The sequence below is a fragment of the Vipera berus genome (assembly GCF_964194415.1).
Source record: "Vipera berus genome assembly, chromosome: 7".
NCBI lineage: Eukaryota > Metazoa > Chordata > Lepidosauria > Squamata > Viperidae > Vipera > Vipera berus.
Genome location: NC_138209.1, coordinates 62,301,123 through 62,324,879, shown reverse-complemented (window position 1 = coordinate 62,324,879; position 23,757 = coordinate 62,301,123). Strand labels below are relative to the sequence as shown.

Here is a 23,757-nt window from a genome sequence, read left to right as displayed (position 1 = left end):
TGAACCCAATCACACCCTTTGAGGTGGCTGAAAGATTTTAACAGCTTGTCAGAGTACGCTGTCAGATTCATTAGAACTGAACACTTACAATTGTTTGGCATTTTCAATGTGTATATGCAGAGAGACACACACACACAACAGCTGTAAAAAGAGGTGGAGACATCTGGTCATTTAGAAGGCATGCAGCAGCATCCTAGCTGGCGACCAGTGGATTCTTAAACTACTTTCATCATGTTGATTCACTGGAGAAATGAGCTTCCTGGTTCAGACATGCCAAATTATCAACTGGCTTTTTTGTCCTCTGCGCTCACTTCGGCTGCTTTGGAGTTGCAAATGCTCAAGGACCAGAAGGAATTTGCTATTGGGCACTGCTTTTGTGATATATTTGGGCTTCTTTGTCAGTCAAGTAGGTCGTGTGGTACCACAAAACAGAAAAGGACTATCAAGAGCAAAATCTTGGAATCTTCAAGATGATGCTCAGCCTTATTTTTCTGAAATCCCAATGGATGGCACCTGGTCATTTTCTGACCGTGAAAACTCTCAGAGGGGGACAAAGAACACATCAATATTGCCTAATGTGGTATACATCACTTTGCGGTCCAAGAAACGGAAACCTGCTAAGATTCGAGGCACCGTGAAGCCCAAGCAAAGAAAGAAGCAAGTATTGCCTTTGCAGTATGGGAATAAGAACTCATGGGATGGCACAATCCAACGTAAGTCATTTTATGGCAAATCTATGAACAAGAGGAAAGGAGCAGTAGTTCCAGAGAAAGCTAGGCAGAAACAACAGCAGAAAGAAAAACAAATGGCTCAAAATATAAAGCATTGGAGACCTGACATAATTATAAGAGGCCTAAATGTTCAAACTAATGTTCAGGACAGCAATATCAGGATGTACAGTGAGAGTCCACCATCTTGGCTGAGTAAAGAGGACATCCTAAGTATGCGTTATATGGCAGATTCCAAAATAAATAGTATCCAAGAAGTGCCTTCTCATCATGGAATACTTCTGGAATTTGGGAGAACAGAGCTTGATAATAAGTCAGTCAAAGAAGACATATGTAGCCAAGGTCACTGTGGCATCATCAAGAGACCACTTGACATGAGCGAAGTGTTTGCTTTCCATTTGGACAGGATCCTGAGGCTGAATCGGACTTTGCCCACCATAAGCAGAAAGTTGGAATTTGTACAAGGTAATTAATTTACTCTCTGCATTGGAAAAAAGGAACATTCTCTCTTAGAGTAAGCTTTTATCTTTCAGTAGCATCAAGAAATAAATGTTTTTAAATACTGAACAGCAGAAGTTGGTAATTTGATGCCTTCCAGAGTTTTGACTGATTCTATTCAACCTCAATGAGTATATCGAATGGCAAGAGCTGTGGGAGTTACTGTCCAAAACATCTGGAAGGATTCAGATTGCCTGTATCTACTGCCCAGTCAAATCACAATATAAATTGCTTGAGTAATCAAAATTTCAAATATTCAACTAAATTAATTTTCTTAGTTTATCAAATGTCACACTATGATTGCAGTGTTGAGTGGGTAGGTGATATGTTTTATCCATATCAGATATGAAAATTCATGTATTATAAGAAAGGAAAATTGTTCAGGAGAGAATGAAGTTCTCAGATTACATTAACATTCTGGATGCAAAATTTGGTTTAGCAAGAAAAGTATGGGCCAGATATTGCTGCCACGGCATATATGTCATCTAATATTTTAGCTATGTAGTCTCTATCACATGTGAGATTTTTGCAAAAGTGCAGAATAAATCAGTGCTCTTAACAGAGATTGCCAAACAACTTTACCTAGTGATTTGTATGCTAAATTTAATTGCAATAATACAGTGCAATTCTATTTCAAACAGCCCATCGTGATTTGACAAAGTAAAGAATATAATGAAACACTTGTTCTTTTTCAGTGCCTTTATACTTTTATTTTTTTATTTTAAAAAACAACCATGAATGTACAGTGTTGGAATTTTCTATCATAGTCAGACTGAAATATTATGAACCATAATTTTTGGTGGATTCTGACTGTACCAATGAATTTATTTCTAGAAAAGAATAGTTTCAATAAGATTTTATAATGTAATTATGCATTTGTTTCTCACCTTTTAAACTTATGTTTCACTAAGATAATATAACATGCATTGCCTAATAAGCACTAAACTTATAACTGACCTAACTTGTGCACATTTAATTTTTAAATCTCAAAATGAATGCCCCTTTTCATATTCCACTTTATTGCTGAACTATGACTTCAACTGGAGCAACAGTCATAATATAATTATATCAGAGAAGGCTGCAGTACATTTGCTTGAAAGAGTCCGAAAATAGTTCTCCATTTCTGTACTGATTCTTTCCTAATGTGGTCACAGTGCTATTTTATGTAAAATTTCTAACCAGTGTGTGTTTTATTAAAGGCAAAGAAAACTAGGAGAAATTGACTAGGAAAACATTCCTATATAAGCAAATATAAAAGTAGTCTATGTTTTAATGTCACTTTATGGGTCTCTGCACTGAAAATGTCAATAGTCTGAGTGATTTCTTAATAGCTTTAAAAAAATATCCAGACTCTAAAAGTACAGAAGTCACATTATACATCTGTTATTTTTAGGGAAGGGTTTTACTGGTGCAAAGCTGGTGAAGAGAATGAAGTAGTTCGGACTTCAGGGTGCAGGATAGAGAATCATGGTCTGAGGCCCTTTGTAAATTGCTCTTTGAGCAATCATATTAACAGTTGTTTTTAGGCTGCATTAGCATTTGTGATTGTCAAGAAGCAAAAAGGACAGTTCAGCCTTTTTCATTCTCTACAGAGATAGAGAACTGTTGCTAGGTGATGATGTTCAAGAGGAAAAGCGGCTGTTTTCCTTTTTGTTATTTCATTTATTATTTATATATTTATCAAATTTCTATACTGTCCATCTTACTGTATGTAAAGTGATTTTGGGTGGTTTATAAATAAAAATCCATAAATTTCTTGTTACAATGTTTCTTAACTGCAAATAACATTAAAATGGGAAACCCAATTTAGTGTTTTGGATCTTAAAATCCAATCTGAGCTAGTTATGCTATGCAAAATAAAGGTAAAGTTTTCCCCGTGTCTGACACTAGGAGGCGGTCTTCATCTCTGTTTCTTAGCTGAGGGAGCCAGTATTGTCTGAAGATCCTTCTGTGGTCATGTGGCCAGCCTGACTATACGCCAAGGCGCTCAGAACACCATTACCTTCCCGCTGAAGTGGTACCTAGTTATCTACTTCCATTTGCATGCTTTCCAACTGCTAGGTAGGCAGGAACTGGGAAAAATAATGGCAAAATATGTCAGCACAAATTAATGACAACTCTTGGAAGATTTCATTTCTTACAATGAGTATGGGCAAATCTCCCAATCTGTTTAGGGTTTTATAGTCTATCTCTAATTTGTCAATCTTATGCCAGTGTGGTTATTCATGTGACAAGTTAGAGATAAATCTATTAATGGGATTAATTTTGTACACTTTTATTTAGGAATGTGCTATTTATTTATCTAGGTATTTCTACCTTATATCTCTAAGATAAAAATTTATTCAGAAAGCCAGACTGAATGAGAATATTAGTGGCTTTAATAAATAAATCCACATTTGCCCAGTGTTCCATGGATCTCTTTTATTTTCCTTAAAATGTTGTGATTTTCTATATCAGAATAAATGTGGTTTATTAATTTACTTTATAAACCTCTCTTATTCACATGATCAACTTCAAAATGACAAAAATCAAAATAAAGCAATTACCATTATATAAAGTAATAAACAAGAAAGCCATATTAAAATCCAGCATCTTTAAAACAGCAGCAGCCAATACAAATAAAGCTTGGAACTAACACCTCAATGTACTATTAACCTATCTCTATATAGAAAGGACACAGAAAGATAAACGTGCTGCCAAATTACCCTTTCACACAGTAAGCATCTTAAAGGTATCACTCATTTTGTGGAAGCCTCCCTTAAGATAACTTGAGCTTACACCTTTTGTTTCCTGTCTGAATTTCTCATCATGTTTGATCTGCTAATAAAATGTTTTGGTTAGTCACTGACTAAATGAATAGTGAACCTCTTAAATCACCAAATTATTTCACTTTGTCCTGTGACATAGCTGCTTTATCACAAAGAAAAGCTAAGTCCCAACAATGTTTTTTTTCTAAGATTCATTATTGTTGGCAGACCAAAATTTAGAAAGGCTTGGAGATGAGAAGGGGAGGAAGTATACTGCAGTTCCGACTTTCAAAGCCATTTATAATATTTATTTCAAACTTGAGAATTGTGTCCTTAGGCTAACATCTGGTTTTGGCTGAATGAAGATCTTCCTTTTCAAAAAAGGCCAAACAGAACAAATCAGGCTTTAATAAACTAGTTGTAGCAAGCAAAATGGGAATAGAGAACATGGTTGTTGGGGCATGATTGTCCCAATTTAATTAAAAACAAACTCTTAAAATGTTGTTAAATATTTAAATCTCACAATATTTCTGTTGTTTTATATAGAGATGCTTGGCAAGAATACTGAAATCCAGTTTCAGTATTCTCAGATGAGGCATAACGCATATCCACACTTAATCTTTAAGATGCTCCCATACTGTGTTTGTGGCAGATTATATAGCTCTAAATCAGAGAATGCCAAGAGTATGCAAAGTATTCTGAACTGCAGGCTATCAGATCCTTTGTTTCTCTGACCTTGGCAATCACTTTCCTTCCTGTGAGCAGGTCTTGCACCCCTACATGCACATGTGTGTGTGTGTGTGTGTCTATGTAAAGTATACATTTGTGTATAAGCTCTATAATCCCATATACATATGTATAAGCCTTGAACGAATGCATATATACACAATTGAGGTAATTGAAAGGCTGGTTATTTAATGAGCTCATATTCAGAACAACCTTCTTTTGAAACTGTAAATGACTATCTTACTCTAATTTTCAATGTATTTGCTTGCTCTGTAATTGGTTTTATACCAATGGAGTATGAGAACTTGACACAGACAGATGTAGAAACTCAACTAATTATCCTGTTCCCTATGTGCTGGGTAAGCAGCAGCAAGAACAAGAAACGTGCTTATAGTGTTCCAGCCTGCACCCTTGAAAGGTTACATCAGTTTAATTAATATAAGGGTTAGGGTTAGGGGTAATGAAAAACTTTATTATGTCTCCAATATTATTTTGTGCCATTCATCAGAACCAATAATTTTGTTCAGTTTGCCAATGAAATGCTAGTATTGATAAATGTGTTTGAAAAGCCTTTTTATTTGTTATGCCTTAGTGTAATCTTTTGAGTTTTTCTTCTCACATGTCTTAATGTTAGTGAAGTATCATTTGCTTAGCCACAGCTTTAATATAATTGCTTTGTTCAGTGATGATAAACAAGAGTTTTGTTTGATGAGCCTCAATCTTCAGGCCTAGTTTACAATATTGTCATGGTGTTCTAAAGCTGTATCAAAACCCACCTTGCAAATTTTCAAAAAAGTTCTTCCTCTGTGAAAGAAGTTTTTGATTTTCTGGTTTAATATTAGGTGAGAATATTTACAAGCATCCTTTACTTTGTACTAAATAAGAGCAAAACTGTTAAGTCCGGAATGACGAGCGTAGACAGCGAGGTTGAACACGAGAACGTTTATTGAATGCACATGGGTCAACTAGCTAACAGCCGTTGAACCCTATCTTATATACTAAGGTGCCTTTAAACATAACCAATCCCCGGCCCAGAATCTCCCGCCGAGAATGCAACATCCAATAACTGCACCAGGGTTTCCCGCCTAAGGAAAACCGCTCCCATTAACTATGGACACAACACCCCTTCCCCCCCAGATAAATGTTATTTACTTGACATAGTCTTTTAGATAACTTGGTGGCTTATGATTCCTGGCTGGGTATCTGCTAGTCGTGCTGACAACTGGGGTGCCTACTGCACCGCTATTTGTTTCTGCCTCAGGGCCTGTTGTTTGTGGCACTGACTCAGGCAATGCCTCACTTGTGGGTTGTTGGGGTTCAATGGACTGTCCAGGGGACTCTGATGGGCTGCCTGGGGAAAATAGTTCGATTTCTGCTGTGCTACTATGGGGAATTGCTTCTGCTGCCCTGATTTGTATTCCAATCCCCTCACCCCCTGGTGCTGCGCCTAACTGGTCATGACTGAATGCATTGTCTGGTGTAGTGATGCTCCTATCATTGTTGGCCTGTACAATTTCAGGGGACCTTTTCCTTAGCTAATCGATGTGTCTCCTGATCAGCTGATTCCCTTCCCCCTCAATTAAGTAAGATAACGGTCTGGTTTTGTCAATGACTACCCCTTGTGACCATTTGTCCCCCTGACCATAGTTCCTTGCCCAGACTGAGTCACCAATATTAAGAGACCGGGTCGGAATGTCCAGTTCAGGTTCCACAGGTAACCTGTCAGGGTGTAGTCTGTCCAATTTGGTAGTTAAACGTCTGCCCCACCTTATTTCCGCTGGGCTTTTCCCTGTGGCCGTGCAAGGTGTCGTATGTTGGGCCAACAGGAACTGAGCCAGTCTCTGATGCCAATTGCCATGGATGATCCTTCTTAGGGCATCTTTGGTTGTCCTGACGTTTCGTTCAGCCAATCCGTTGGAGGAGGGGTGGAAGGGTGCCGATGTCGCGTGTCTAATCCAGTTGGCCTTGAGGAAGTCCTGAAATTCATTGGATGTGAATTGGGGCCCGTTGTCAGAAACAATTACGTCAGGTAACCCATGGGTGGCAAAGAGTCCCCGCAAGACCTGTATGGTTTTGGCTGAAGTCATGGACTTTACAGGCACGACCTCCAACCACCGGGAGTAGCTATCCACAACAACTAGGAATGTGAGGCCCTGGAATGGGCCTGCAAAATCAATATGGATGCGAGACCACGGGTTCCTAGCCACTTCCCACTTGTGTACAGGTGTGTGTGCTTGTTCTGGCCTAGACCGTTGACACTGATAGCACCCGGCTACTCTGTCCTCGATTGCTGTGTCTAACCCCGGCCACCATAAGTGACTCCTCGCCCTACCATACAGGGCTTTCATACGAACAATCCCTGGGTGCCCCTCATGTAGTTCCCCAATCACTGCGTTCCTATGACCCTCTGGAATGACAACCCTATTTCCCCACAGTATACATCCCAGGTGTGATGACAATTCATCCTTCCTTCTGAAGTTAGGTGTGAATTTGGGGTCAGGATTTTTGTTAGGCCACCCCCCTTGTACCCACGCTGCTATTCTGCTAAGGATGTGATCTTTTTTGGTAGCTGCTGCAATGTCCTTGGCTGTCAGTGGGCATTCTGAGAGTTCCTGTAGAGACAGGATTTGGCCCACAGGTGCTGGGTCGATGCCAGTATCTGCTAGGGGTAATCTGCTAAGGGCATCTGCATGCCCCATCTCTTTGCCAGGTCTGTGTTTGATAGAGAACGTGTATGCTGAAAGGAAAATTGACCATCTAAGCATCCTAGGGGACATGATTTGGGGTGTCTGTTTGTCTGTGGTGAATAACCCCAGCAGGGTTTATGGTCTGTGTATATTGTAAAGTCCCTACCATACAGATAATCATGGAACTTTTTTACGCCTGCCACGATGGCCAACGCTTCCCTGTCTATTTGTGCATAATTCCGTTCTGCTTTAGTTAAGGTCCTGGAATAGTATGCTATAGGCCTCTGTTGACCCTGGTCGTCCATGTGGCTTATGACTGCCCCTACTCCATAAGGAGAGGCGTCGCATGCTAGGAAGATTGGTTTGTTTTCAATGAAGTGGGTGACTGTGGAGTTGCTGGACAAAATGTCCTTTAATGTTTGGAAACTGATTCTGTGCTTTTCCTGCCATTGCCAAGGGGTCTTCCTATCTAACAGCCTGTGTAAGGGTTCAGCAATAGCTGCTTTGTGAGGCAAGAAGGTATGGTAGAAATTTATTAATCCTAGGAAAGCTTGTAGTTCCGCCTTATTTTTGGGTTCAGGTGCTAATTTGATTGCCTTAATTTTTCCTTCTGTAGGGTGTATACCCTGCGCATCAATTTTGAATCCTAAAAATTCAGTTGATTTTACACCTATACAACACTTGTCCTTTTTTAGTTTAAGCCCTGCATCCCTGAATTTCCCCAGTACCTGTTCCAGCCTGTCTGCTAAGATGTCCTCAGTTTTTCCAGCGATTAAGACATCATCGAAGTAAGGGCATACACCTGGAATGCCCTTCAAGGTCCTCTCCATCACCTCCTGGAAGATGCCTGGAGCTGCTGCTATGCCAAATTGAAGTCTGTGAACGCGGAACGCCCCCTTGTGGGTAACTATCGTTTGAGCCTCGGCGGCTTCCTTAGACACAGTGAGTTGCAAGTACGCCTGCGCCAAGTCGAGCTTGGCGAAAATGGCGCCGTCCTGGATCGTCGCGAGGACCTGCTTCACCGTCGGGACCGGGTAAGCGTGTTTTTTCATTGCTAAATTTAGGGTGGCCTTATAGTCAGCACAAATCCTCACATCCCCGTTCGGTTTAAGGGGTGTGACGATTGGTGTCTCCCAGAGGCCTCCCTCTACGGGTTCTAGTACGCCCTGGCCTACTAGCTTATCTAGTTCGGCCTCGATTTTTTGTTTAAGGGCAAAAGGCACCCTCCGGGCCTTAAGCCTAATGGGCCTAACAGCGGGGTCTAAATTAAAAGTAATGGGGGGTCCTTTGTATCTCCCTAACGACCCATCGAACACGTCTGCGAAGTTATCGCAGACAGACTTAAGGGTCTTACTATTAATTGTATTAATTCCCCCTACCCAGATTCCCAGGGCCGGGAACCAATTGAGGCCTACTAGGCTGGTTCTCTGGCCCTCGGTAACTAAGAGGTCTAAAAATCCACTGAACCCCTTGTATTTTACTTTAATTGTGGCCTCGCCTTTTAGTTCTATGGGGTTTTTTTGAAAATCGGCTAACTGCAGTTTAGTGGGTTTTAGGGGAATTCTACGGCCACTTTTGTTCTCAATGTATCTAAGGGTGTCACTGGAAATTATAGATACTGAGGCCCCCGAGTCCACTTCCATCTTGCAGGGAATTCCCTGCAGTTGGACTCCAATGTTTAATTTAGGCCTCAGAATGTGATTAATTCTAGGGGTTCCCACGTGGTTGACCCCCACCCTGCCCCGCGGTTGGAAGTGCGTGCCTTAGGTCTTGGGGTCTCTCCTCCACTCACTTCGGGGGTTAACTCACCTGAGGCCCATGCGTCGAGCTCGTGGAGATGGTTGTCGCGCGGTCGGCTTCGGCAAATGGCCTGGATGTGGCCCGTTTTTCCGCACCCTCGGCATTTCGCGGTTTGGAACCTGCAAGTTGCTCGGAGATGGTTTCCGCCGCAGCTGCCGCACCTCGCTTCTGGGTCGTGAGGCCTGGTTTGGTTGTCCCTCTGGGATCGTTGTAGTGCTGGAGGCTGCTGTCTTCTCCCTTGGTCGGGTCCGTCGGAGCGTGAGGGTCTCACCGCCATCTTCCCAAACCTTCGGACAATTTCAGCAACGTCGGCTTCCCACTGGTAGTCCACCTCCCCACCGTCCGCATGGCTCTCGAGGTTGATTTCAGCCGAGGCAGCCATGCTGTTGTAGGGGGGGTCGCGCCTGCCTGTCGACTCGTACATGAGTAGCTCGTCTAAGACTTCTTGCAGGGTTCCCGTGGGCTTTGCGATAATCCGGTTTTGTAAGTGTTCATCTCGCAGCCCCAAAACTACTCGGTCCCGGATTCGAATTTCAAGGTTATCGTATTTGCAGCGCAGGGCCGCTTCTCTGACTGCCGCCACAAACTGTGTAATTGACTCGCCTGGTCGTTGGTTCCGTTTTTCGAATATTCTCCGCCAAAACAGTTCGGACCTCTTTGGAGTAAAATGGACCTTTAGCTTGGCCAACAGGTCGGCGTACGATACACTGGAGACCGGCAAGGGCTGGCACAGGCCGACGGCAACCCGGTAAACCGGTGTGCCGCTAATGGTGAGAAGAGCCGCCGCTTTCTTCCGGTCCTCCGTTATTCCGTTGACCAGCATGAACCCCTCGACTTGGCCGACGTACTCCTCCCAGTCTTCGGGGTAATTCGGGTCGAACTCCTTCAGGGATCCGACTTGTGCCATTCTGTGTTTTCTGTCGCGGTGGTAGTTTCGGTTGACTGCGATTCAAATTTCCCGCTTTCCGCGCAGCTGGCTTCCGCGGCTCCTTCGCTGTTCCGCCGTCGATCCCACCTTCGTCGCCACTGTTAAGTCCGGAATGACGAGCGTAGACAGCTAGGTTGAACACGAGAACGTTTATTGAATGCACATGGGTCAACTAGCTAACAGCCGTTGAACCCTATCTTATATACTAAGGTGCCTTTAAACATAACCAATCCCCGGCCCAGAATCTCCCGCCGAGAATGCAACATCCAATAACTGCACCAGGGTTTCTCGCCTAAGGAAAACCGCTCCCATTAACTATGGACACAACAAAAACCACATTCTTACTTTGAGAATTTCACCTAATTCTCTTCTTCTTTGAAAGAAAAATTGAAAGCAACTTTTTAGTCATCAAACTGATAATTGATGAGAAAAAATTCAGAAGATAGTCACAGGAATTTGTAGGGGGCACAAATGATGAAATGTGCATTGTAATTTTATTATGTAAATTCTACTTTTTACATATTTCTTGCAATGTCATTTCATGTATAAATGTACTATGCACTGTGATACGTATTTTGTCATTGTGGGTGGGAACAGATGCCACAAGGGATATTTTTCCTGGTTGGCACTGTTATATTCATTAATTAGTTTTCTCTGTAATTTTTCCACTTGTTTAGTTTAATGCACTGGCATGCCCACACCAATGCCTCTTAGAATCATGCCAGAATGAGGGGCATCTACAATAGGCAGGGGCAAGAAGACCATAAGATTAAAGTACCACTCCTTTGGGTCAATGTTATACAAAGAGGCAGGGTTTGATCCATGGCCATATTCATCATCTTGCTCCCATTGGCTCCCTGTTGCAAAAGGCACTTTCTCTCACTTCAGTTGTGCTGACTGTATTGATTTCTTATTGATAGCCTGGAAGGGAACAATGGGATAAGCCTGAATGGAGCTCACCTGGGACTATTTTCACTATTCACTCTGGCAAAAATGAGAGGGACTTCATCAGAATATAGTACTTGACTTCACAGAAATTCATACTCTCTCTTTCCAGTTTTAAAAAAAGTCAAATAATCCATTGGATGAAATTTGGCTTTTATTATTATAATAATTTGGAATGTTAGTATTTTTTTGAAAATCATAACACATTCTCTATCAGTTTCAGAGAAATTGGCCTGCCTATATCACATTTACAATTTCTTATCTGTCTGGGTCAGAAATTAGGCAATTGCTTTTTAGTTCATTTTGCATTTTTATTTTACTTATGTTGCTACCCAAGTCTCTAATTCTGTGTTATTCTGTTAGAATAAAAGATACATTTGTTCATTTCATAATTTAATATGAACTGGCCCAAATTAAAGCACAACCAAAAGGTAATTAACTTTTGCCACTTTATTTTTCATAATATAATTTTCTGATTTTAAACAGTGTATCCAGGATTTCTTGGTTAAATTGGTTTGTTAAATTTATATCACATTTTCTCCGGAGGCTAAAAGCAGATTGGAATGTGAGAGAATTCAATTTCCATAGCTCAGAGTGCATTTGCTTTTGTGCAACACTTTAACTGCATACAAAATACATTACTAGGAAAAACTGCATATAAAAATGTACGGATTGTTCATCAAAACAAGCCCTAAGACACTTCCAAAAGGTTAAAGTTGTGCAAAACAAAACAACTTGTTTTGTCCAGCATTGCTACTTGTTGATGTACATTTTGGACTTGGATAGAAAAATTTAACTTTTGGATTCTATTGCAATTTCCTAATCATGTTTAAATGAGATCTGTATATAATGAACCATTAAACCAATAAAGCAAAAGTCAGTTTGGGGAATCTTTCTGGCACTTCAATAAAAAACAGATGGGAGTGCTCCGAAAGCCATTCTCCTCCAACAAACTATAACTGTGTGCCAGAATATACCAAATTTGCAGTTCTAATATTAGAAAGTGTAGGCAAGGTACTAAGTTGCTATGGAGACAGAAACCCGCAAAAGCAAAAATAGCTGGTATTTCATTTCCAAACTAGTCACTCCAAAACATTTGCTGCTAACTTTGCATTACCCACCAGGTTCTCAAAGCCTGGGTCAGGACTTTTTGGCTCCATTGTTGGCTAAAATAAGTGATGGGATTCAGCCAGCAGAACTGGTAGCTAATTTTTTGTTGCCCAGGCCCAGAATGGACTTCTGGAAGCAGCATCCACACAGAGAACCAGTTGTTCACACATTTGAATCCCATCACTGGCTACAGTCATGTAAGATACTATTGCTGCTCAGCAATTTAGAAGATAAAACCTAGGACAGGCTTCCATAGGATAAAAAGATGTATTTTATATATTGAAAGGTGGAAGATGTTTAGGATAGGATAGACTTCCCCTTTTACTGTTTCCATCAATGCAATAAAAGCAGCATTTCTTCTTAGTTCCAGGGACTCTCAAACAACAGATTTCTTGACTTTCTTATAGCATGGCTGACAGGTGTGATTGATGCCCAGTTAGAAGACTAAACTAGAGCAGGGCTTTTCAACCAGTGGTATGGGTACCACCTGTGGTACATTGGCACCTGGCAGGTGGTGCGCGACCATCCTAGAAAAGTGGTAGCAGGGGAGGGGAAATGAGCTGAACCGGTGGCAGCACTGCACAAGCCAGAGCAAGAGATGGCTGGAACTGCAGGGCTGTCAGGGCTCAGCGGAAGTGCCAGGATCAGTGCTAGGCTCCAGCTGGAGCTCGGCATTAATCCCGGTGCTTCTGCTGAGCCCAGAAGAAGTGCCGATCAGCTGGAATGTTGCAGCATCTCCAGGGTCTTGTGATTTACATTCAGGTGCTTGGCAACTGATTCATATTTATGACGGTCACAGTGTCCCAGGGTCATGTGAAGTGACCAAAACCTGCTGCAATCACCCAGCAGAGGGGTGTGTGGAATAAAAACCAAACAACCCACCCCACCCCACCCCCGCTGCCAATCCTCAACAGAAATGCTCACAACAATGAAAACCTCGGACAGGAGGAAGAGCACCACCGGGCGGGCAGGCAGGTGTCTTGCTTGGCTGTGGCTTGGGGGGCACTTTTTCCAGTGCCATTGTAACTTCGAACAGTCACTAAGCGAACTCTTGTAAGTCGAGGACTACCTGTACTTCATCACTTTTTCCCCTTTTTTTTTGGTCATCAAGTTTTTGACACCTTGCTAGGCGACTGGTGGTACTCGGATGTTGCCATATCCTAAAAGTGGTACAATGGGTGAAAAGGTTGAAAAGCCCTGGAGTAGAGGATCTCTAAAGTAAGAGTGGGCAATTCAGGATTTCCTGATTGTATGTGTAGCCCTATGTATTTTTTTGTCTGAGCCTAGCCCCAGATTTTTCTGACAAATTAGGACAGCAACTTCTTTTATAGAAATAAAAATGTACTAAACATTTGGAGGAGGGGACCCTATCCCTAAGCCAAAGAAGGATTTAAAATATTGATTCTAATCCTCCAGTGAAGTCACTATGTGGCTGTCATGCTTTTATCCCCCAGAAAATAAAAGAAATAAAAAGATGAGGTTCTTGGCTGCAAAATGTTTATCAATTCAGGATTTAAAATGCTTGCCTCAAGCTCTGGGTTTATTTCATTAGAATTTAAATATTCTTTGAGATGGGAATTTAGCCAGTAGTTTTGCATGTGTTAATTCTTTTAGTTATAAGTTCATCTGAAACTAACCAGCATTAGAGCAGGGGGTTGGAATTGGTTCTTTTTAGGCCCTTTCTATGTATGTTAAATAATAAGATTGGATGGGGGAAGGGGAAGGATTCCATAGTAGCAATGGGAAGCCTGTTTTAGTAAAGCTTTTGAAATGTGCATTGTTGTGGTGGACTGAATTTACAAAGTCTGTTCCCCATGAATAACACTCATTTCCCGTACTTCACCTTCACTCCATTTTTCAAATGACATTTTAAGGGATAAAAATAACACATTAATTATCCATTCTTCCTCCCCTTTCCTTTTATCTAGAATGCATAGGAAAACAGGAAGGGCTGCACAGGATAAATCAGCTTTTGCAAAGCAAGAATGGATATATGTGTTGAGAAAACCACTTGTATTTGATTTGCAGGAGGGAAAAAGAACTGTAAGGGTGAAACAATCAGAAAGGGTGTGTGAATATGTGATCACTAGTTTAAAAAAAGCATAAAACAGAGGTATCTATTTATTTAGCTTCTGAAATATGAGATGAGCAAAACCCGCATCTCTTCTTACCATTAGAGATGAGCAAATCTAGCCATTTTTATTCCTCTCAGTTTCTCATGTTTTGGAATTTATTAGTATGGCTTAATATATTTCAATTTCTAGATTTGGTTGTCCCATTCCCATCCAAATTTGAGATATTCCCTCTTTTTAAATATATGCATTTGTACACAGTGAACTCAGAGAATTGACAATATAGGGTAATTGAATTTACAGTTTGTATAGTGGATACAAAAAAAGCAATATGTTGTGTGATGGTGTAAAAGACATTATTCCAGGATGTAAGGTGTTCAATTTAAATTGTCAATTGTCAATTAAATTGTCAATGCCAAGTAGTGCTCCAGGTGTTTGGGGTTTGCATCCAAGGTACTTATTACTATTGGTACTATCTTTGGGTTTTTTTGCCACAATCTTTCTCATTCTATTTGTAAGTCTTTGTAATTTGTATTCTCTGCTATGGTTTCCAGGTACTGCAATGTCCACTGTCCGTGTTTTTTGTCTTTCTTATAATTGTTAAGTCTCGGATCTTATGTGGCAGATGCTTATCTGTTTGAACTCTAAAGTCCCAGAGCACTTTAACTTCTCCATTTTTTAAATTACTTTTCTATTTTGTGGTCCCAGTTCTAGCTTGCAGGCAAATGATATTTCTTGCAAATATTATTATTATTATTATATTCTGCAATGGCATGCAGATGATCATCATATTGACCTGTACATGACATACAGAGATAGGGCTTTGCAGTAGATTGGATCTGCTCTCCAAAGGGTGCTTTGAGTTGTACAGGAACGTAAAAGAATTTTGATACCAGGAGAAGGCATAGCTGCTTTACACCGATGCCACTTCAAGCAACATCTTTAAAATAATGTGACTGAAATTATGCATGACCATTCTGTACACTAATTATGCAGTTTTGAACTGTTTTGATTTTTTTGTATTCTCACTGTTGGTTCCTCTTTGAAAGTAGTACAGCCACACATATTTTATGCATATGTTTTTGCTAGAATTCTATCCATTTAAAAACTAAAACATTCAAGACACTAATGTAGACTTATTTGGTATAGGTTGATATTCACTGCCTGGTCATACATAGTTTCATTCTCATAAATAAATATTGTTTTGCAATATGTGAATAAGCTACCCAGATATATATCAGGAACAAATTGGCCAAACTACCGGTACTTCTAATTTCATTAATAAATCTTCTCAAGCATCAGAACTCTTTTGAAGCAGAGCACTTTTGTAGGTAGAAGCCAGCTGGTATTGGAAACAATTAAAATGTCTGGGGTTCTTCCTTGACTTGAATGGCTTCTTTAGATGTGGAATATAACCATATTAACCAAGGGAAATAAAATGATTGGCAGTTTGTTTTCTTCTTACCACATCTATAGTAGTCCCCTTTACTAACATATGTTTTAAACTATTTCAGTTTCAGACAATATCAAAAGAATAACCAAGGATTATAAGTCTTAGGTACAGTCTAAATTTCACTTAACAGTTCACGTTGGTGTTTTAAATGTTTTTACTTGAGATGATGGACCACGCCCTGTCATTCTTTGGGATCCCTCCTTGGCTCAGACAGACAATGAGACACACTCTTCACTGAGACTCACCTGGGGATCTTACAAGAAGCAACTAAAAGAAAAGTGCTGGCAAAATAACAAAGTACCCAAAGCAGAATGGGAATGTACAGATATTCATTACCATGAATGGTCCAAGATGGCACTTCTTGATTTTCTTTTACAGGTGAGAAAATTATGTCCAAAGAGATCTGTTGATAGTATATAAGTTGTTCAGCAGCACATTTTTTTAAAAGAAGTAAACCATTTTTTAATTTATATGACCAACTCACACAGTAATTTTATTAGAAATTCTTGTGGTTGTTGCAAGAAAAATGGTAATGAGGTGTTGGATTACGTTTTAGAAGAGATGTTAAAACAGTGGTGAACAATCTGTGACCTAAAGTTCCATTGACCTACATATTTTTATTTTATAATGCCACACATCTATGTTTAAGTGCATTTCTGACATTTGGTGGAGCTATTTCTTATTCAAAAACTGTACGAGGTATCTGAGATGAACATTTTAGCCATTACTCAAGTTGTCTAAGTAACAGGTCAAATTACTCCATCCTTCCTTACTGGTACCCTTCTGTCATGTGATCTGTTAATTAGGCTATCTCCATCTGGAATTCAGTACTTGCAAGTGTAATTGAACAGATTAATAGCATGTGTTTCTTCTGTGATTTGTTGCAAGTGGCAGTAGTGGAGAGAAGTGTCCAAGGAGTCCAGTTCTGTCCTTAATAAGTACTCCACAGAGCACGGAAAATAGCATGGCTACATAAAATCTAATAGAAAATCTGTACTTCATTCATTTGAGACAGAAGCAGAAGCATATATCTGGAAGAAATACTGTAGCTTCTTTTTTCCCATTTAAACTGACAGTCTGTGTAGCGTAGAAAAAGTGCTTGTGTTTAAAAACTGGTCTACTACCTTTAAAAAAAAACAAAAAACCTAAATTGATATATACAGTATAAGGTAATTTATGTAATGCCTGATTGATCCTTCATGAAGTCAGGAGGTGTAGAAGTGACCAGAGTATAGTACATGTTTCTCAGTGGCCTGAAGGGGCCAATAATATTTGGGCAGACCCCGGCTATTGACCACCTCATTACAGATAATCCTCGACTTACAAGAGTTCATTTAGTGACTGTTTGAAGTTACAGCGGCACCGAAAAAGTGACTTATGACCATTTTTCACATGACTGTTGTGTAGTCACGTGATCAAAATTCTCAATGCTTAGCAACTGACTCATATTTATGATGGTTGCAGTGATCCCCTTTCGCAACCTTCTGACAAGCAAATCAATGGAGAAGCCAGATTCACTTAACAACTGTGTTACTAACTTAACAACTGCAGGGATTCACTTAACAACTGTGGCAAGAAAGTTTGTAAAATGGGGCAAAATTCACTTAACAAATGTCTCACTTAGCAACAGAAATGTTGGGCTCAGTTGGGGTCATAAGTCAAGGACTACCTGTATTCACATTGTTGTGGAAGCGTTATAGACTGTGTCCATGAGGAAAAGAAGCGTGGGGCCAACAGGCAAATCATTATAAAACTGGGAGGGATGAATACAGATTTAAGCTACCTCTGCTGTGGCCAATATGATTAGTGATTATGAGTTTCATCTTAATACTTTTTCATAGATCTGCAGTTGTGATGGTCCATGTTTATATGCATTTTTGTGGCGCCCCATAAACCTAAAAAGTAACTGTTTATAGGAGTCCATAATTCATGATGGTAATGAAACTTTATTCAATTTCAGATCTATCATCGCTTGGATAAGAACTGTTGTGGATTCAAACCACGTAAAGAGGATTCCTGTGTCCAGAAAGGGCTAAATCGGCAATGTGATGACCAAGACAACATAGCTTTGACTCACATTATTCAGAGAAAGAATGACCCAAGGCATTTGGTTTTTATACATAATAAAGGTTTCTTTGACAGAAGTGAAGATAATCTGGATTTCAAAATATTACAAGGCATTAAAGAGTAAGTTCATTTTCTAGTAAAGGCATTTCAGATTTAAAATATGGTCCACACAATATCAATAGAACTTAGACCAATGATGGCGAACCTTTTAGAGACCGAGTGCCCAAACTGCAACCCAAAACCCACTTATGTATTGTCGGGTGCCAGGTGAGCAGGGTCCACTGGGTAGACATGGCTATGGTGGTCACGGCAGACTGGGTGAGCATGGCCAGGGTGGGAGTGGCCACCTCGATGTTGCTCCAGGGGAGGGATGCCTGTGGGGGCCGGGCAGGATTGGGGGAGATCCAGGGGGTCTCTGGCGGGTGGGGCGGTGGGCAGGAGGCTCATCCTTCAGAGTGAGACGAGTTGAGGGAGGGGGTAGGATGGGGGTTAAGGTTAGGCTGCTGCTGCTTTCCCCCCAGGATGGAGTGCCCCGCTGCTGTTCACACCCAGTGGCAAATGTGGAGGCAGCAGCAGGGCATAGCCCATATGTGGCCCAACAGCAGTAGGAAAGCTTGTCCTCCCCACTCAAGTGGCCACCAGTGGCTCCTCAGCTCCATCCAAGTTGAAGAAAGCAGAGGCACAGCAGTGGGATTGCTCTCAATAAGGCCGGCACACATGAGTGAGCAACACACATGGCTCTTATTGTTTGAGAGCAATTCCGCTGCTGTGCCTCCACTTTCAACTTGGACGGAGCTGAGATACCCAAGCCGCTGCATTGCCTGCCTCCCCCTCCCCCTGTACCTTGGGCAGCTTGCTCAGGTCCATTAGGCTGCCACTGCCAAGGAGAAGAGTGGTGAGGTTTTGTGCCAGCCAGCCAGCTAGGCAAGGAGTAGTTCAGGGGATGGTGGCTGGCCGGCTGGGGAGGGGGAATCATGGCTGCTTGGGGGTGAATATGCCAAGCCTCAGGGCAGCGGCATTGGCAGCTCCCCCCATCTGGCCCATTTCCCCAGCTCTGTTACTGGTAGCAGCTCCCTCAGTGAGCACCCCACGGCCCTCAACGTCAAGTTTCCATTGCACAAGCTTCCTGGAGCTGCGGAGAAGTGCAGTTACTGAGCTGCCAGGCAGGTCTGGTGAGTGGTGTTGCCTTCTGCTTTTCCTGCTGTGGCATTGGCTGCTGATGTTGCCCTCCTGAGAGGAGGGCGTGGTGATTGGTTGGCAGCCATGCCACAAATGGGGATTGATCATCCCCCAAATCCCATCACTGTCAAAGGAGGAGGAGGAACAGGGAGAAGAAAGAGGGAAATTGGCTGAGCCAGTCAGGCACTGAAGCCCCACCAAAAAAAGCGGAGTGTCTTTGTGAGCCTGCCTAGCCCGCATCAGCCTTGCTCTCCACAGCATGCTGCAGCTGATCTGAGGCAGGGAGAGCACGGCTGATGGGTGAGCACATAGCAGATGTGCACACAGACTCTGCTGTTTTCGGTGGCACTTCTGATCATCTACAGCAACCCTAACCCCATTGCTGTCAAAGGAAAAAAACGGAGTCTGTGTGCACTCCTGCCTTGTCTGTATCAGTCAGGCTCTTCATGGCGTGCTGCTTTGACGGTGCTTTGGGGCAGCCTGTCCAGATAAATGATCAGTGGAAAGATGACTTCGTCGGTGGACATGATAGGCTCCTTGGGGGGGATGGCCACTGCAGTTGTTCCCGGGGTGCTGTGGCTGTGGTCAGGAGTACCCGGCATTCCTGGAAGATGCTTCATTGGTGGCCGCCTCTCTGGCTCCAGCCACGCCGTCCTCTGCTGCTTCACCAAGGACGGCCTTGTCTCCAACACTGCCTCTGCCAGCCAGGCTGATGCTAGCCAGGGCTGAGAGGGAGCCTGCCACTTCTCTCCAGGGCGGAGTGCCACCGGCTCATAAGAGCCACTGCAGGACCAGCAGGAAGCAGACCATCTTGCCCAGATAGAGATGGTTCCTTTGGGGCAAGGCCCCATACTAGCCTGGCTCACCCAGGAGTACCTCGTGGGCCGGGAAGGGCACAGTCAGGAAATACATGAAGTAGTCGCACTGGGACTCCATGCTGGCAGGCGGGCCAGGCAGTGGGCCAGTGGCGTAGCGTGGGTTGTCAGCACCCGGGGCAAGGCAAGTAATTTGCGCCCCCTAACCTGTGGATTTTAGCACTCGAGTCTCTTCCACTAGCTCAGGAATTCTGGGAGTTGAAGTCCATGAGTCATAAAAGAGCCAAGGTTGCCTACCCCTGAGTTAGGTTCAAGGCAAAAAAGGGTCTCTGGAGAAGAGGGAAAATGCTAGTTTAAAACTGAAACAAGGCAACTTTAAGGTGCCTCAGCTGTGATTTAGGATGAGACAAAGAGAGGACATGGCGTTGAAAATGGTTAATGGGGCATGTTTGTTCCACTCTTAGTGGACGTCAGGATAAACCCCACGAGAGAATGACCTTACAACAGATGTGAATAGGCTTGGACTACGTTTGTAGATTGAGTGCATACATCACATGGAGCGATGATGGGCTTCATCAAGATTTATGATCCCACAATTGGCTAGTTTTCTCCATCTTGTCCTAAACCCTGGATACCAACCACGGTTTATGGCTTAGCATGTGGCGTGGGGTTGACCCAACATGTTAGGCGACAAACAATGACTTCCAACTTACAATGCCTCAGCTTCCCAAGGTTATTCCAAAGCCGGAAAAGCCAACCAACCCACCCTGCAGCTTTGCCTGCTTAGGCTGAACCCCAGGAATTCATACTTGCTGCGGCGCCCGACCTATTTTCTGCCCAGACGCTGCTTATCCAAGCCAAGCCGCCTCCTTCTCTTTGGCACCTCACCCCAAAGATTCGCCGGCCTGGCTGGAAACTCTCGCTGCTGGCGACGTGTGTCGGGGGGGGGCCGGTCCCGATCGCCGATGCACGGTTGGATCGGCAACCTGCCGACGCAGCTTTCGTTCCAGAGCAGCCAGGGACCCCCGGAGAGACGCTGCAGCGATCCTCCCCCCGCAGGAAATCCACCCTCTTTCAAGCCCCGCCGCGCCCCCCCCGCCTTTGGCAACCCCGGGAGCGCCTTGGGAGAGCCTCCGCAGCGGAGCCCCGGGCTTGCAGGAGGGCCGCGCTCTGTGCATGCCCAGGAGCCGCCTTCTCCTTTGTGGGGGGGGAGGAGGGAGAGAAGGCTTCCGTCCAGCGCCGGAGCGAAGGCGGAGCGGCCCGAAGGAGGAGTCACGCTGTGTGGTTGTGTGTTTGTGTGTGTGTGTGTGTGGCGCGCCGTGGGGCGTCAGGCCCTTCCCGGCTGGGGCTCCGGTGCCTCCGCCCTGCCGGATCCCGGCGCCGTCGAGCGCGCCCCCCCAGATGTTGCGCCCGGTGCGGCCGGCCCCCCCTGCACCCCCAACGCTACGCCACTGCAGTGGGCAAGCTACCAGCTGGGTCGCAAGAGGTGGCTGCTCCTGCTCCTACTGCTGCTGCTGCTGTGCTGGCAGCAGTGGCTGCTGGTGGGGCATGCGCTGGCAGGGGTGGGGCAGCACAGCATGGGCGGCTGTGGTCCCCCTGGTCGGGTTCTGGGTGGGCGGGTGTGGAAGGAGAGGAGTGCTAGGCAAGGCATGCGCGAGGCAGATTCGGGCCGGGGGCCACAGGATCATTAGGTTGCCACTGCCACCTGGAGGCCTGGCCCTCCCAGCACAAAGGAGGCAAAATGGCCAGCTAGCAAGCCCGGGTAGAGGTGGTAGAGCACGCCCACGTCCAGCAAGCCAAAGGCCACCCAGATCAAGAAAAGCTAGATCCCCATAGGCGCCATGGCCCCCCAGTCCCAGCCAGGATTGCGTGTTTCCTCCCTGTCTCTGCTGGGCCTGGGGGGCCATGACGCCAATGGGGATCCAGCTTTCCCCACTTGGGGTGGCCTTTTGCCTGCTGGGCATGGGCGTGCACCTCTACGCGGGGCTTGCTCTCCGGCTGCTTTGCCTCCTTTGTGCTGGGTGGGGCTGCTGCTCTGGGCGGTGGTAGCCTAATGGACCTGCATGAGATGCTGGCAGCAGCAGCTGCACGCATGCCCACAGAAACGGCTCTGCATGCCACCTGTGGTACGTGTGCCATAGGTTCACCACCACGGACTTAGACTTATATGCCACTTCGTAGTGCTTTACAGCATTCTCTCAATGGTTTACAAATGTTAGCATATTGTCCCCAACTATTGTCCTCATTTTACTGACCTCTGAAAGATGGAGGGCTGAATCAGGATTGAACTCTTGGTAATGTGCAGGGTCAGCCTGCAATACTGCATTCTTACCATGGCACTTCCACAGTTGCTTTACAATGGAAAAAACCCCCACGATTTATAAAATATATGAGCTGTTCCTGTAGCAGGGATGGTGCAGTATGCCCCTTAATGCTGGTTGTGATATGGACCTGCTTGATTCCCAATATCTATTCAGATATCAGATATTCAGAATAATTAATATTTGAGCATACATGAAAAAGAGTTTTTAAATATAAATGGGCAGCAGGGGATAAAATTAAAGAGCTGTGTAACATTTAATACATGAAGAGAGACTGAGTGTCTTGAAAATTCACAGATATAAGAAGACATAGATACCCTTGCCAGATCTTTTTCCTGAGGTGTCTCTGTGTATTATATTTAGTCCCTGCCCTTTGCTGTTGACCATCTGATGGCAGATTTTTCTACAAAGTGCTTCTTTGCCTGTATTCATTTTACTTTGTTTTTTAAAAATAGGGAACTCTTTCGCGAAATTTATTATTTTACTACTGGCTTCTCAATTCCCCATTAGATTTACCTGCATTATGTAGACTGCCCAAAACTTGCCTCATTTATGTATGGTCATAATTTCGCTACTGCAAATGAAATAGCAATGCGGTACTTAAATTAAATTGCATGGGTTTATTCAATTTCAGGTTCCCTGAATCTGCCATTTCTGTGCTGAAAAGTCACCATTTGCGGGAAAAACTGCTTCAGTCATTGTTCCTGGACAGAATTTTTTGGGATAGTCAAGGAGGGCGCCAAGGCATTGAAAAGTTGATTGATGTTGTTGAGCAGAGAGCCAAAATACTTCTCACCTACATTAATGCTCATGGAGCAAAAGTATATCCAATGAAAGAATGAGTCTGAAATCATTAAAGAGAGAGACTGATGAAAAATTTCTTGATATATTTATGTTGTAATTCTATATACTTGGCTGAATGCAAATTCAATGAAGTTTATGAGTTTATTTATACATTTATTCTGACAAACATCAAACATACAGGAATTAATTATAAGATTTCATATTTTAAAAATACATGTTGCTCTTCATATTTTTTTTAAAATAGATGTTGTTAATGGAATCCCAAGGTGTTTTTGTTTTATAAAAGCATCCTTATCTCCATGGTTGTATGTATTCAGATATTTGTATTCAGACATTGGTGCAAAGAAGACTAGTTTTGCCTATTCCTCCTATGCTAATCTCCAGTTACCTGAAAATGGTACATAAACTTTGCAGGATCCTGCTGAATAGGATGAGTTTTAATATGGGAACAGGGATGATCCCTAAAAATCCCTAAAGATTTTCCTCTGCTTGTTTGATTTTATTGGGAATAAAATAAAACAATCGGAGAGAACATTACACTTATGACAAAAATTGCAACTCTCTATTAATTTCACTGAAATTGTTCTGAAATGGTTCTTATAATAGTTGCAAATACTTGCTTAGTTAAAATGCAAATCTAGTAGGGCTTTTGCTTTTTCTCAGTGAAAATAATTGACCTCAATTAGTGCTGACATTTAAATTCAGCTCTAATATTGTTTAGTAAACTCACTAAATTCTTTCTTGTAATTACAAAAATGTTGTTAAATTTATAAACATATTGTCAAACTCCAGCTCGAGTATCCAAATAAAAGTCCAGGATTATTTTCATCTCTGAAAAGCTTACTATTTATTGAATACATGTCCTGGTAAAGGCGAG

At 43.0% G+C, this 23,757-nt stretch overlaps 1 protein-coding gene across 1 annotated transcript; it reads left to right on the top strand.

Moving 5' to 3' along the window:
- Positions 1-91: 91 nt before the first annotated feature.
- On the top strand, positions 92-23,757 carry GASK1B (golgi associated kinase 1B). Its single transcript, XM_081332757.1, has 4 exons — positions 92-1,193; positions 15,858-16,072; positions 17,655-17,881; positions 22,711-23,757. Exons 1-4 carry the CDS (start codon positions 251-253, stop codon positions 22,916-22,918), a joined length of 1,593 nt encoding a protein of 530 aa, XP_081188883.1. The 5' UTR covers positions 92-250; the 3' UTR covers positions 22,919-23,757.